Source organism: Salmo salar, chromosome 12 (assembly GCF_965601325.2).
Source record: "Salmo salar chromosome 12, fSalSal1, whole genome shotgun sequence".
NCBI classification, from domain to species: Eukaryota; Metazoa; Chordata; class Actinopteri; order Salmoniformes; family Salmonidae; genus Salmo; species Salmo salar.
Genome location: NC_138302.1, coordinates 29,771,704 through 29,783,483, shown reverse-complemented (window position 1 = coordinate 29,783,483; position 11,780 = coordinate 29,771,704). Strand labels below are relative to the sequence as shown.

Sequence of the window (11,780 nt, the reverse complement as noted above, 5' to 3'; positions counted from 1 at the left end):
ATTGTGGATATCTAATCCAATCTGCATCCAGGGATGAAATATTGCAACATAGCCCGCCTATCTTTAGATAGATATGAGAGAAGTAGCCAATCGAACTGCAAGGTTGAGAAGGGGACGCTACAAATAGACCTGTGATTGGCGCGGTGTATATGACTGACGATTACACTAACCAGTAACAAGAGACAACAAATCAAAAATGTACGGTACAAAGTTTATTATCATGCATGATTTTAGTAAATTCATCTTGATAACTGAACACTCACTTTAGTTGCTAATAAAATATTTATGATGGATCCTTGAACCTGACTACAAACTAATGACAATACATATCGATCAACTGGGTATGTAGCTCATGACATTGCCCACTTTCTACAGGTGCCATCATTATAATATTAAATTAACATTTTGTGTCATTTTTTTTATCAGAATCTCCAGACATCTACCAAGATGTATATTAGATAGGAAAGATAAGGCAACAATTTCTAAAATATAATGATATTCCTCAGTGCTCATCAGTATTTAGTATTGAATGAGGGATGATTGATTCAATCACTATTGTTATGGTTTAAAGGCCCTATAACTAGGATAACGCCACATCCAAAACGCTAGGCCATCTCCTCTTTTCTCTGTAGACCAAGTCACTCGGTCCTCACATGGTCTCTCCTATCATTGCTATGCGGATGACACTAAACTGCTCTTCTCCTTCTCCCCCTTCTGACACACAGGTGGCGACACGCTTCTCTGTGTGCCTGGCAGACATCTCAGCTTGGATGTCGGCCCACCACCTCCAGCTCAACCTCGTCAAAACAAAGCTGCTCTTCCTCCCGGGAAAGGCTTGCCCGCTTCAAGACCTTTCCATCACGGTTTACAAATCCACAGTGTTCCCCTCCAGGAGTGCAAAGAACCTTGGCGTGACCCTGGACAACACCCTGTCGTTCTCTGCAAACATCAAAGCAGTGACTCGTTCCTGCAGGTTCATGCTCTACAACATCCATAGAGTACAACCTTTCCTCACACAGGAAGCAGCGCAGGTCCCTATCCAGGCACTTGTCATCTCCCATCTAGACTGCTGCAACTCTGCTTGGCTGAGCTCCCCACTTGTGCCATCAAACCCCTGAAACTTATCCAGAATGGCGCAGTCCGCCTGGTGTTCAACCTTCCTAAGTTCTGCCATGTCACCCCGCTCCGCCACATACTCCATTGGCTTCCAGTCGAAGCTCATATAATCTTCAAGGTCCTGATGCTTGCCTACGGAGCGGCAAGGAGAACTGCACCTCCTTTCCTTCAGGCTATGCTCAAACCCTACATCCTAAACCGAGCACTCCGTTCTGCCACCTCTGGTCTCTTGAACCTCCCACCTCTACAGGAGGGCAGCTCCCGCTCAGCCCAGTCAAAGCTCTTCTGTCCTGGCACCCCAATGGTGGAACAAGCTTCCCCCTAAAGTCAGGACAGCAAAGTCCCTGCCTATCGTTCGAAACTGTCAGAAACTGCCCCACCCCTCCCCAAAAAGGCACTTCTCTTTTCCCGCTAGCACTGACTTTGCTAATTAATACTTTGTTGAGGGAAAATTAACATTATACGATTTATGTGTTTTCTCACCTAGCTATCTTAAAATGAATGCACTAATTGTAAGTAACTCTGGATAAGAGTGTCTGCTAAATGACTAAAATGTAATCTATACAGTAATTCAGCATTGACATAAATAAATTCAGCTAACGACAAACAACACTTAAATCATTCATGATACTAATTTCATACATTAGTGCAAGTATGAAAAGTGTGCCATGAGCCGAGGTAACTAAACTCAGCAAAAAAAGAAACGTCCTCTCGCTGTCAACTGCATTTTATTTCAGCAAACTTAACATGTGTAAATATTTCTGTGAACATAACAAGATTAAACAATTGAGACATAAACTGAACAAGTTCCACAGAAATTGAATAATGTGTCCCTGAACAGGGGGGGGGGGGTCAATATCAAAAGTAACAGTCAGTGTCTGGTGTGGCCACCAGCTGCATTAAGTACTGCAGTGCATCTCCTCCTCATGGACTGCACCAGATTTGCCAGTTCTTGCTGTGAGATGTTACCCCACTCTTCCACCAAGGCACCTGCAAGTTTCTGGACATTTCTGGGGGGAATGGCCCTAGCCCTCACCCTCCGATCCAACAGGTCCCAGACGTGCTCAATGGGATTGAGATCCGGGCTCTACGCTGGCCATGGCAGAACACTGACATTCCTGTCTTGCAGGAAATCACGCACAGAACGAGCATTATGGCTGGTGGGATTGTCATGCTGGAGGGTCATGTCAGGATGAGCCTGCAGGAAGGGTACCACATGAGGGAGGAGGATGTCTTCCCTGTAACGCACAGCGTTGAGATTGCCTGCAATGACAACAAGCTCAGGCCGATGATGCTGTGACACACTGCCCCAGACCATGACGGACCCTGCACCTCCTAAACGATCCCGCTCCAGAGTACAGGCCTCGGTGTAACGCTCATTCCTTCGATGATAAACGTGAATCTGACCATCACCCCTGGTGAGACATAACCACGACTCGTCAGTGAAGAGCACTTTTTGCCAGTCCTGTCTGGTCCAGTGACGGTGGGTTTGTGCCCATAGGCGACGTTGTTGCCGGTGATGTCTGGTGAGGACCTGCCTTACAACAGGCCTACAAGCCCTCAGTCCAGCCTCTCTCAGCCTATTGCGGACAGTCTGAGCACTGATGGAGGGATTGTGCGTTCCTGGTGTAACTCAGGCAGTTGTTGTTGCCATCTTGTACCTGTCCCGCAGGTGTGATGTTCGGATGTACTGATCCTGTGCAGGTGTTGTTACACGTGGTCTGCCACTGCGAGGACAATCAGCTGTCCGTCCTGTCTCCCTGTAGCTCTTTCTTAGGCGTCTCACAGTACGGACATTGCAATTTATTGCCCTGGCCACATCTGCAGTCCTCATGCCTCCTTGCAGCATGCCTAAGGCACGTTCACGCAGATGAGCAGGGACCCTGGGCATCTTTCTTTTGCTGTTTTTCAGTAGAAAGGTCTCTTTTGTGTCCTAAGTTTTCATAACTGTGACCTTAATTGCCTACCATCTGTAAGCTGTTAGTGTCATAACGACCGTTCCACAGGTGCATGTTCATTAATTGTTTACAATGAATATCTGTGAAGTTATTTGGATTTTTACAAATTATCTTTTTAAGACAGGGTCCTGAAAAAGGGACATTTCTTTTTTTACTGAGTTTAGGTAGGTGAGTCTTGGTGCCACGTTCAACCTGCAGCCAAATAAATGCATATACTCCCTCCCAGTGGTACAAACTTGTCAGTACACCATAGCGTTAATTATCTGGGATATTCTACATGGAACATATCTTTTACATGTGTATCGCATTAGTGGAAACACACTGTTCTCAAAGCAGGCTGCCGGTTTTGACAAGCAGAAGTGACATTTCGTAACAGGTTAGGTAGACTTGCACAGCAGGTTAGGATAATTAACGTGGCAGGTTAGGAGAGGATTTCTAAAACTCGGTCCTGCCCCCCCCCCTTCTCCAGCTGAGAAGACAGGGAGAGGGAGAACAGTGAGGACAGTATGGACTCTCCCTCCATACTCCAGTTTGCAGCATGTGTGTGCGTCAGAGAGAGTGAGAGCAAGTATTCTACTCTATGCATGTACTGGATGGTCACCTCTGTTGAATAATGGGCGATGTGGGCCTTGGATGCCTCCAAGAATTTTTATTCTGAGGGATAAAAAGATACCATTACCTCAGAGCAAAATACCTGGACAGACACACATTTCAGAGATGAACAGAGTCAAATAAAGTAAAATATGCCTAACATTTAGGGCTATGAGTTTTTCCTGACCATGCACTGCCCATAGAGACAGATAGAGGACTCTAGTGCTCAAAATCCTGTTTTAACCTGGGCAGCACCATTGAGGACTTTCAACATTTAAAGTAGTTATAATTCCATCTGGGTCATCAAGAGGGATCAGACCATGAATTATACTCATTAGCAAACATAAGTATAAATCGCCAACCTTGGCTTTATACCTGTTCAAACAACACATCCAGGTGGCAGTATGCACCCATTCAGTTTGTTTACCAACTCATAGTGGTAGTAGAAGATAATGGACAACTTCAAAATGGAGATGGCCTCAATGGCGTTGACTGTGCGATCACAGCCATAATGGCACAGATCCACAAGCCCATTGCCCCATTGGTCGAATATTGCTATTAAATTAAATATTGCTATTAGATCATGTATAAAGTGTATAATTGCGGGAGTTGATATTCTTTGTCAAAGATTGTATTTGAAAGTATTTGGTAAATGAGTGCCACTGACTTGGCAGAGATGGCATCGCTACGCATCTTCAAATCAAATCAAATGTTATTTGTCACATGCGCCGAATACAACAGTGAAATGATTACTTACAAGTCCTTAACCAACAACGCAGTTTTAAGAAAATACAAAAAAAGCAAGAGATAAGAATAACAAATAATTAAAGAGCAGCCGTAAATAACAATAGCGGGGCCTATGTACAGGGGGTACCCGTACAGAGTCAATGTTGAGGTAATTATATACATGTAGGTAGAGTTATTAAAGTGGCTATGCATAGATAATAACAAAGAGTAGCAGCAAAGGAGGGTAAATCCATTTGACTTTTTGGCCGCAAACCTTTCGATTTGAACGAGACCTTCCACACATTTTCCCATTGATTTATTTGACAATTTTAAAACACAATACAACCACACGTGTAGATATGGTACCATGCCATTAAAATCATTGAGGATGACACAAAAGGTTTAAACGGATTTCCATTGTGGTCCTCATGAAAATACATGAAAACAAAATATACACAAGATTATAACATGGAAACAAAATACATCTCATAAATAGGGACGAAACTGTAAAAGGAATAAAATAGATGACCATGTAACGTTCATTGAAAACAATTATTCTTTCTTTAAGCCTGTGCAGTTTCAAAGCATTTTGCCCATAAACCATTTCTTAAGGTTTATCTTAAAAGTCCCTAACGTAGGACTTGATATTATATGGTTTGGTACACCATTCCATTCCTCTGCACCAGTGTTAAGGAAATAGCTTTTTCCAGACATGCTCCTATAGCGCAGCGGTCTGATATTGGCAACATTGGCTTTGGTGTGATGGCTATGAGAGTCAAATCAATTGAAATTGTATTTGTCACATGCGCCGAATACAACAGGTGTAGACCTTACAGTGAAATGCTTACTCATCACCCCTTAACCAACAATGCAGTTTTAAGAAAAAATAAGTGTTAAGTAAAAAACTAAATAACAAATAATTAAAGAGCAGCAGTAAAATAACAGTAGAGAGGCTATCTACAGGGGGCACCGGTATGTACTGGGGGCACATGTTAGTCGAGGTAATTGAGGTAATATGTACATGTAGGTAGAGTTAAAGTGACTATACATAGATAATTAACAGAGAGTAGCAGTAGCGTGAAAGGGGACGACGACGTCGACAACGAAAATAGTCCGGTTAGCCATTTGATTAGCTGTCCAGGAGTCTTATTTAAGAAGCCTTTTGGACCTAGACTTGGCGCTCCGGGTACCGCTTGCCGTGCGGTAGCAGAGAGAACGGTCTACGACTAGGGTGGCTGGAGTCTTTGACAATTTTTAGGGCCTTCTTCTTCCTCCGACACACTGCCTGGTATAGAGGTCATCTAATTAAATTAAAATAGCCAGACATGTAATTGGGGGCATGGTCATGTATTTTTTTTATTTTACCTTTATTTAACTAGGTAAGTCAGTTAAGAACAAATTCTTATTTACAATGATGGCCTAGGAACAGTGGGTTAACTGCCTTATTCAGGGGCAGAACGACAGATTTGTACCTTGTCAGCTCGGGGATTCGATCTTGCAACCTTTCGGTTACTAGTCCAACGTATAACTTCAAAAACCATCAACAGTTCGATCTGCACCACCCAGAGATCAACCAGAAGCCAGTTCAGTTTCCTGAAATGATTAGGACCAATGTGCGTCCTAGAGCTGAGCTTGAGTATAATTTTCATTAGTTTGTTTTGGGTCGTTTGAAGCTTGAACCATAAGATACAAGCATAGTCATAGTGGCACTGGATCGGAGATGTTGTCAGGGTCCTCATAGTCTCTGTATCCAGGAACTTGGCTACTCTTGCCAAAAACTTTGTCCTGGAGTAAACCTTCATAATGACCTTCAGAACCATTAGTTCACCTGTCATGTGTTGGTCTAGTTAACATCCCAAGTATGTAACATAGCATCTTTCCTTCACCGCTACACCATTACACTTGACTGAGAAGTTGGAAGATACATTCTCTCTTGCCTAAATGCAGAGAGTCTGTTGTCAGATAACCACGTACTGACTTTAGGCAGTTGGCTGCTTAGGGTCTTTTCAACAGTCTCCTTATTCTAATGGCAGAATCATCCGCACACAGGAACAGAGGGCATGAACAGGCAACATCCATGACATCAAAATGATAGTTTTAACCATGTTTTGAGGCTATATAGTGTTTGTTTACGTTTTCTTTGTAAAACAAGCTAATATTTAGGGTTCTGAAGGGGTACAACAGTTGAACTAAGCTCATGAGGCATTTATAAGTTATATTCTTCAAGAATCAATGGGAACATATTCATTTATAAGTCCAAAAATGGATGTAGCTTATACCCATTCATATTTTAATATGTTGTAGCTTCGAGCCTATTACATCATCTGAGGTTTTAGTGTTGTGCCCGCCATCGGTTGAGACAAAACATGCTCTTGAATACAGGGTGGGTGTCATGCTGATAAATGTACTAAAATGGGAGTACAATTTATTTATTTTTACCCAATTCTTTTCTCCCCAATTTCGTGATTACTATCTTGTCTCATCGCGGCAACTCCCCAACGGGCTCGGCAAAGGCGAAAGGTCGAGTCACACGTCCTCCAAAACAGCCTGACCTAGTTTGGGAAAGCACTGGTGTAAAGGGATAGGTCCATTCTATTTCTATGATTGAAATGACACCCACCCTGTATTCAAGAGCATGCTGTGTCTAAAACAATGGCGGGCACAACACAAAAACATCAGATGATGGAAAGTAGGGTCTAAGCTACAACATATGGGAATATGAAAAAATATCAGAGTTAATGAGTTTTTAGATAATTTACATTAAAGGTTAAAATGTACATTTTTATTTTTTAAAAAAGCATGTTGACAACCCTGTTTGCAAGCTTTTAAATTATATTAAACTCAACCGTTTATCTTTTCCAGTGAAGACATGGATGTCTCATGGTATGGTAGGGTATGCAACATGAGTCAACTTTGAGCACCTTTATCTCCTGAATGTTTTGGCATCCAGGTCCAAAAAGTCACTTTCTGACCAATTCTTCCATGGACAAACATGTATGGAAAGTTTTGTTAAATCAAGGGATGCTGTCAAAGTGACTGAATTCAAATGGATTTACCAAGGAGAAATGCCAAGACACATGATGGATTCAGTTGGGTATTGCTATTGGGTTTGCTTAGCTGCCATTTCTGTACTGCTGTCAAGAAACAATGTGGTGACACTTGAAACAGTCACATGTCTTGAATTATACAAGCATGTCAACGCTTGTACTTTTCTTCTGCAGATGAGCAAAACGCTGTTTAATCATTGCAAGCACTAATGTAAAACTTAACTGCATTTTCAATGCTAACTCTGAAAACTAAACGTTCGACAACCTTGCAAGTTGTTAGCACCAATATTACAGCCAATGTCGGAATGCAAACACATGAGATTTCAGACGAACGCCTACGTGTGGAAAATATAATAATTATATGCCATGCAGGACAAGCACACGTTGCATGGTATAATATTTCCATAAATGACATGGCTACAAAAACGTTTTATTTACAATACTTAAATTGACAAAATACCTCGTACACGTCCATGTGTTTACCCACACTGCGCAACTGTGGAAGTGCTTCTATTTATTTGGTGCATCCATTGGTCTGGAAACAAATAATGAGTGTATATCGCCCACTACCGTGTTGGAGTGCGAAGTGGTTCCAACATGAGGACCCTTGCGCACCACTCCAAAATCACGACGGGTTTCTTGGAGATTGTCATATTTCCAAAATACTGAGCATCCTCCCAATTTCGCTCAAGTTCCCTAGGCTACTTGGTGGTGAAAAATGCCATATCATTCCAAAACGGTAGCCTAAACCACCATGGGAGAAATGAAGACACATCATCACTTGTTGAGTAGGCCTATGCGAAATGCTCGGTGATTGATGATACAACGGTTAATGTGCAATTAAGAAATAGATTGAATAATACTGGTTGAAATCTACTGTTATTGTGTTTAATATGACAGAGATTAATAAAACAATCATAGCATCCAATCGTCATTTGTAGTTTCGACTACCGTTTAGCTTAACAAATGGGAACAACACACAAATAAAACAATATATCAAGGAAAAATCTTATGAAAGCGTATGATTATAATTATCATTAACATTTCAATACATGATTTTCATAGGAGTACGGCTATTAGTGGTAGTGTGAAGTCTAGTCTTGTGAAGGTAGCCTATAAATTCAGTTTTTCTTGTCAAAGTAGGCCTAATTCGCACAACAATTAAATTGTTAAGAAACATATATAGCCTAAGGATATTGTTCGTTTAAACATTGCAAGTATCAAGAAAACTTTTGCCGTTTTTGTTGCAGCAATTTACCATTTCAGTCGTCATAGATGAACGAATTATACAAATATTTTTCAAAATAGATGGAGGCTAAATACTGAACCTTGAAATTAGAAATTGTTCTCACATTTCAAATGAAGAGAAAATGAGGAGAAAATGTAGGCCTACACTGGTTCCTGTCAAGTCAATTTTCCCTTTCAATCTTGATGTTCCCCGTGTGGTGTAATACGTGTAATCAGTGTTCATTGACCGAGACAAAAGCATTTCAACAGAAGTTTAAATTATAATGTTTATTTACTGAGATCAGTTTTTACAGGTATAAGTGAATAATTAAAATAAGACCATGTATGTACACAGTACAGATACAGAGATATTTAATAAATATCAATATTCCTGCGTCTTCTTCCATCAGAGTTGCAGGACACGTGAACACTATTTACAATGATATTATTTATATTTCTTGAAAATAAAATCAATTTTATATCATACAAATATCCCATTTGTAATTGGTCTTAAGGCCTCTCGTAGTAAAAAAGTACAAATTGTTTATGCACATTTGTTTTCTAAAGTAATATTTCACTCCATGAAAAGAAACCGGATTTACAGAGCTTGCAACTGGAAAGAAATACGGCAAATGTACACATGCATAACTCTGTTGGTCATGATTTTCCATAATTGTATGCACGTACAATTGAATGAGAAAAATCGTCAATATTGAACAAATGAAACAAATGACAGACATTTTACAGTTCAAGTAAGCTTTTCGAGAGCTCAAAATAGGCCTAGTTGGTATTTTAAGGCACTTTCAATAAGGCTGTTTTAAGTACTTTTTCGTTGCATGGCGCACAGGGCTATATATTATGCACGAGGATATTGCCGTTGTCTAGGACTGTTAAATTACATAAACTTAATGTTAATGCCCCCCCTTTGAGTATAATCGAAATGGATACAAAAATGTATAGGTCTAGTGATCAATTACACACGCTGCAAGTGGCAAACGGGTTGTGTTTTAAGGCCTCACGTGCATTAACAACTTGGCCATTGATAATTGCTCAACTATCAGAAATCGCTATCAGAAATATACAAAATAAGGGCTACAGGCCTTTGATATAAAATGATCTTGCAATCACCATCTTTCAATCAACAATGTGGCCAACATTCGGCTAAGCATATCTAGGCATGAGAACATGTCCCACAAGTATTGGCCTATTTGACTTTAATGAGCGTATACAACATATATCTAAAAATGATATCTGTCGCGTAGAGAAATATAGGCCTATGGGCTTTCTGGGAAATTATGCCTTTCTGGGAAAATATATCCATGTTTCAGACAGGGAGTAAAGTTAAGTGTTGCAACCATGTTTGAAGACATACAAATGACATATAATTCTCTCTCAAATGTAAATACACAATCTAGGTCAAGACAAATAATACATTCCATAGGTGACAGGTCCACCGAAGAGTCCCGGAACAGGTAAAGTGGGCCTGGGGTAGGCGTTAGAATGTCCGTAGAGAGATGGAGAGCCCATGTGCGCTCCCAGGGGGAATGGCAGAGCAAAGGCAGGTAGCATGGGTTTCGACGCCAGTTTGTACTTTTCCAACTCGGCCTCCTGAAGTCTCTTGGCTTTAGCCCTTCTGTTTTGGAACCAGATTTTGACCTGGGTCTCGGTCAAATTGAGGGAGTTGGAGAATTCGGCTCGCTCTGCAATGGAGAGGTACTGCTTTTGTCGGAACTTCCTTTCCAGAGCGAGCAGCTGGGAGGTAGTGAAGGGCGTTCGAGGTTTTCGGTTGTTTTTATGTTTCCTTAAAGGACATGGAGGTGGACTTAAGCTTCCTGGAGGGACAAATAAATTAAAAGGTATTGTTATTAATAAATGAAAAACTCAAGCACTGCTGACCCTTTAAAACAACACATTTCACTGCGCATATGTGACAATAAAACGTTTTTTTTTTTTTCACAATTAGTCTCACCAAACAACGTATACATTTAAGGACATTGCCATAAGGTTTATTCCCGCACCGTGGCTTTTAATGGATAGGCCTAGCAATTTTCCAATTCCAAAATAGGCCTATGACAAACTTTGTCTAATGGTGCACAGTTTAGACCTATCAGGCTACTCTGAAATAACATTGTATTATTAGACTGATATAGGGACATTTCGAGTCAAATTCTATAGATTTTTGGATTGACAGGCACGACCACAGTGATGACAACTTATGTGAGGTAGGCTTATAATGATCTACTACGTGAGGTAATACCGATGTAATAAATCAATAATAGACTAATAATAGAAACTACTCCTATATATTATTATTATAATAGACAAACAATAGGGAATAGTTGGCCTAATTAGCAGGGACTTACGAGGGGGAGTCGAGAAAGATGACGTCTGGAACCAAGTGCTCTGGTCTTTCTCACAAAAATCTTGATTGTCGTCATTCTGACAGTCCGACACGCTCTGCGAGTTTTCAGGGGAAACTTTCCTCTCACCGTAAAAAGTCCTTGGAGAAAACTGTTCGGTGATCTGCACCGCCGCCGCCACAGGCTTCGGTTGAACGAGACCCGAATCCGAGGAGGGAGAATAATAGTAAGTCCTGCAGGTTGTTTTCTTGGAAATCAATGATTCGACGCTGAATGGAAGACTGCTCGTCTTACTTTTGTATCCTTTGTCGGTTGTCATATCTTTGGGTTGAAGTTCCTCACATTCCGTATCCGACTGTTCTTTCTGGTTGAGTTTAATCTCGTGGGACGGAGACCCCGGTAGGCCAACGGGATTCATCGCAAAGGGGTACGGGGCCATACACCTCCGCCTGGCCAGCTCAGGAAAATCGAATCGCGTGCGAGAATATAGCGTCTGGTGCTTGCTGTCCACGCTGTCAGAATATTGCCCAGTAGCTCAACTCACTAGATGGGGTCGTCTATAAAAGGGCAGTAAGTGTTCCCCTCTCCGCGCCGTCCAATCATCGTCTCAGCTCGGCATCGTGACGTCTCCAGCTCTCCTTTCCTCCGTCCCCATTGGCCCTCTGCCTTCCAAGAGACATCAAGAGGCCCTTTGAAAGAGACAAGAAGTTTTAATCATACAGACCCCGTGCGGAGCTGGTGCATTGATAGCTCAA

The 11,780-nt window shown here is 41.4% G+C and overlaps 1 protein-coding gene across 1 annotated transcript; it reads right to left on the bottom strand.

Annotated features, from left to right (window-relative positions):
- Window positions 1-8,934: 8,934 nt before the first annotated feature.
- On the bottom strand, window positions 8,935-11,576 carry LOC106564687 (homeobox protein MSH-C-like). The gene is made up of 2 exons (XM_014130935.3): window positions 11,029-11,576; window positions 8,935-10,497 (listed from the first exon to the last, which is right to left on the bottom strand). Exons 1-2 carry the CDS (start codon window positions 11,462-11,464, stop codon window positions 10,082-10,084), a joined length of 852 nt encoding a protein of 283 aa, XP_013986410.1. The 5' UTR covers window positions 11,465-11,576; the 3' UTR covers window positions 8,935-10,081.
- Window positions 11,577-11,780: the final 204 nt, after the last annotated feature.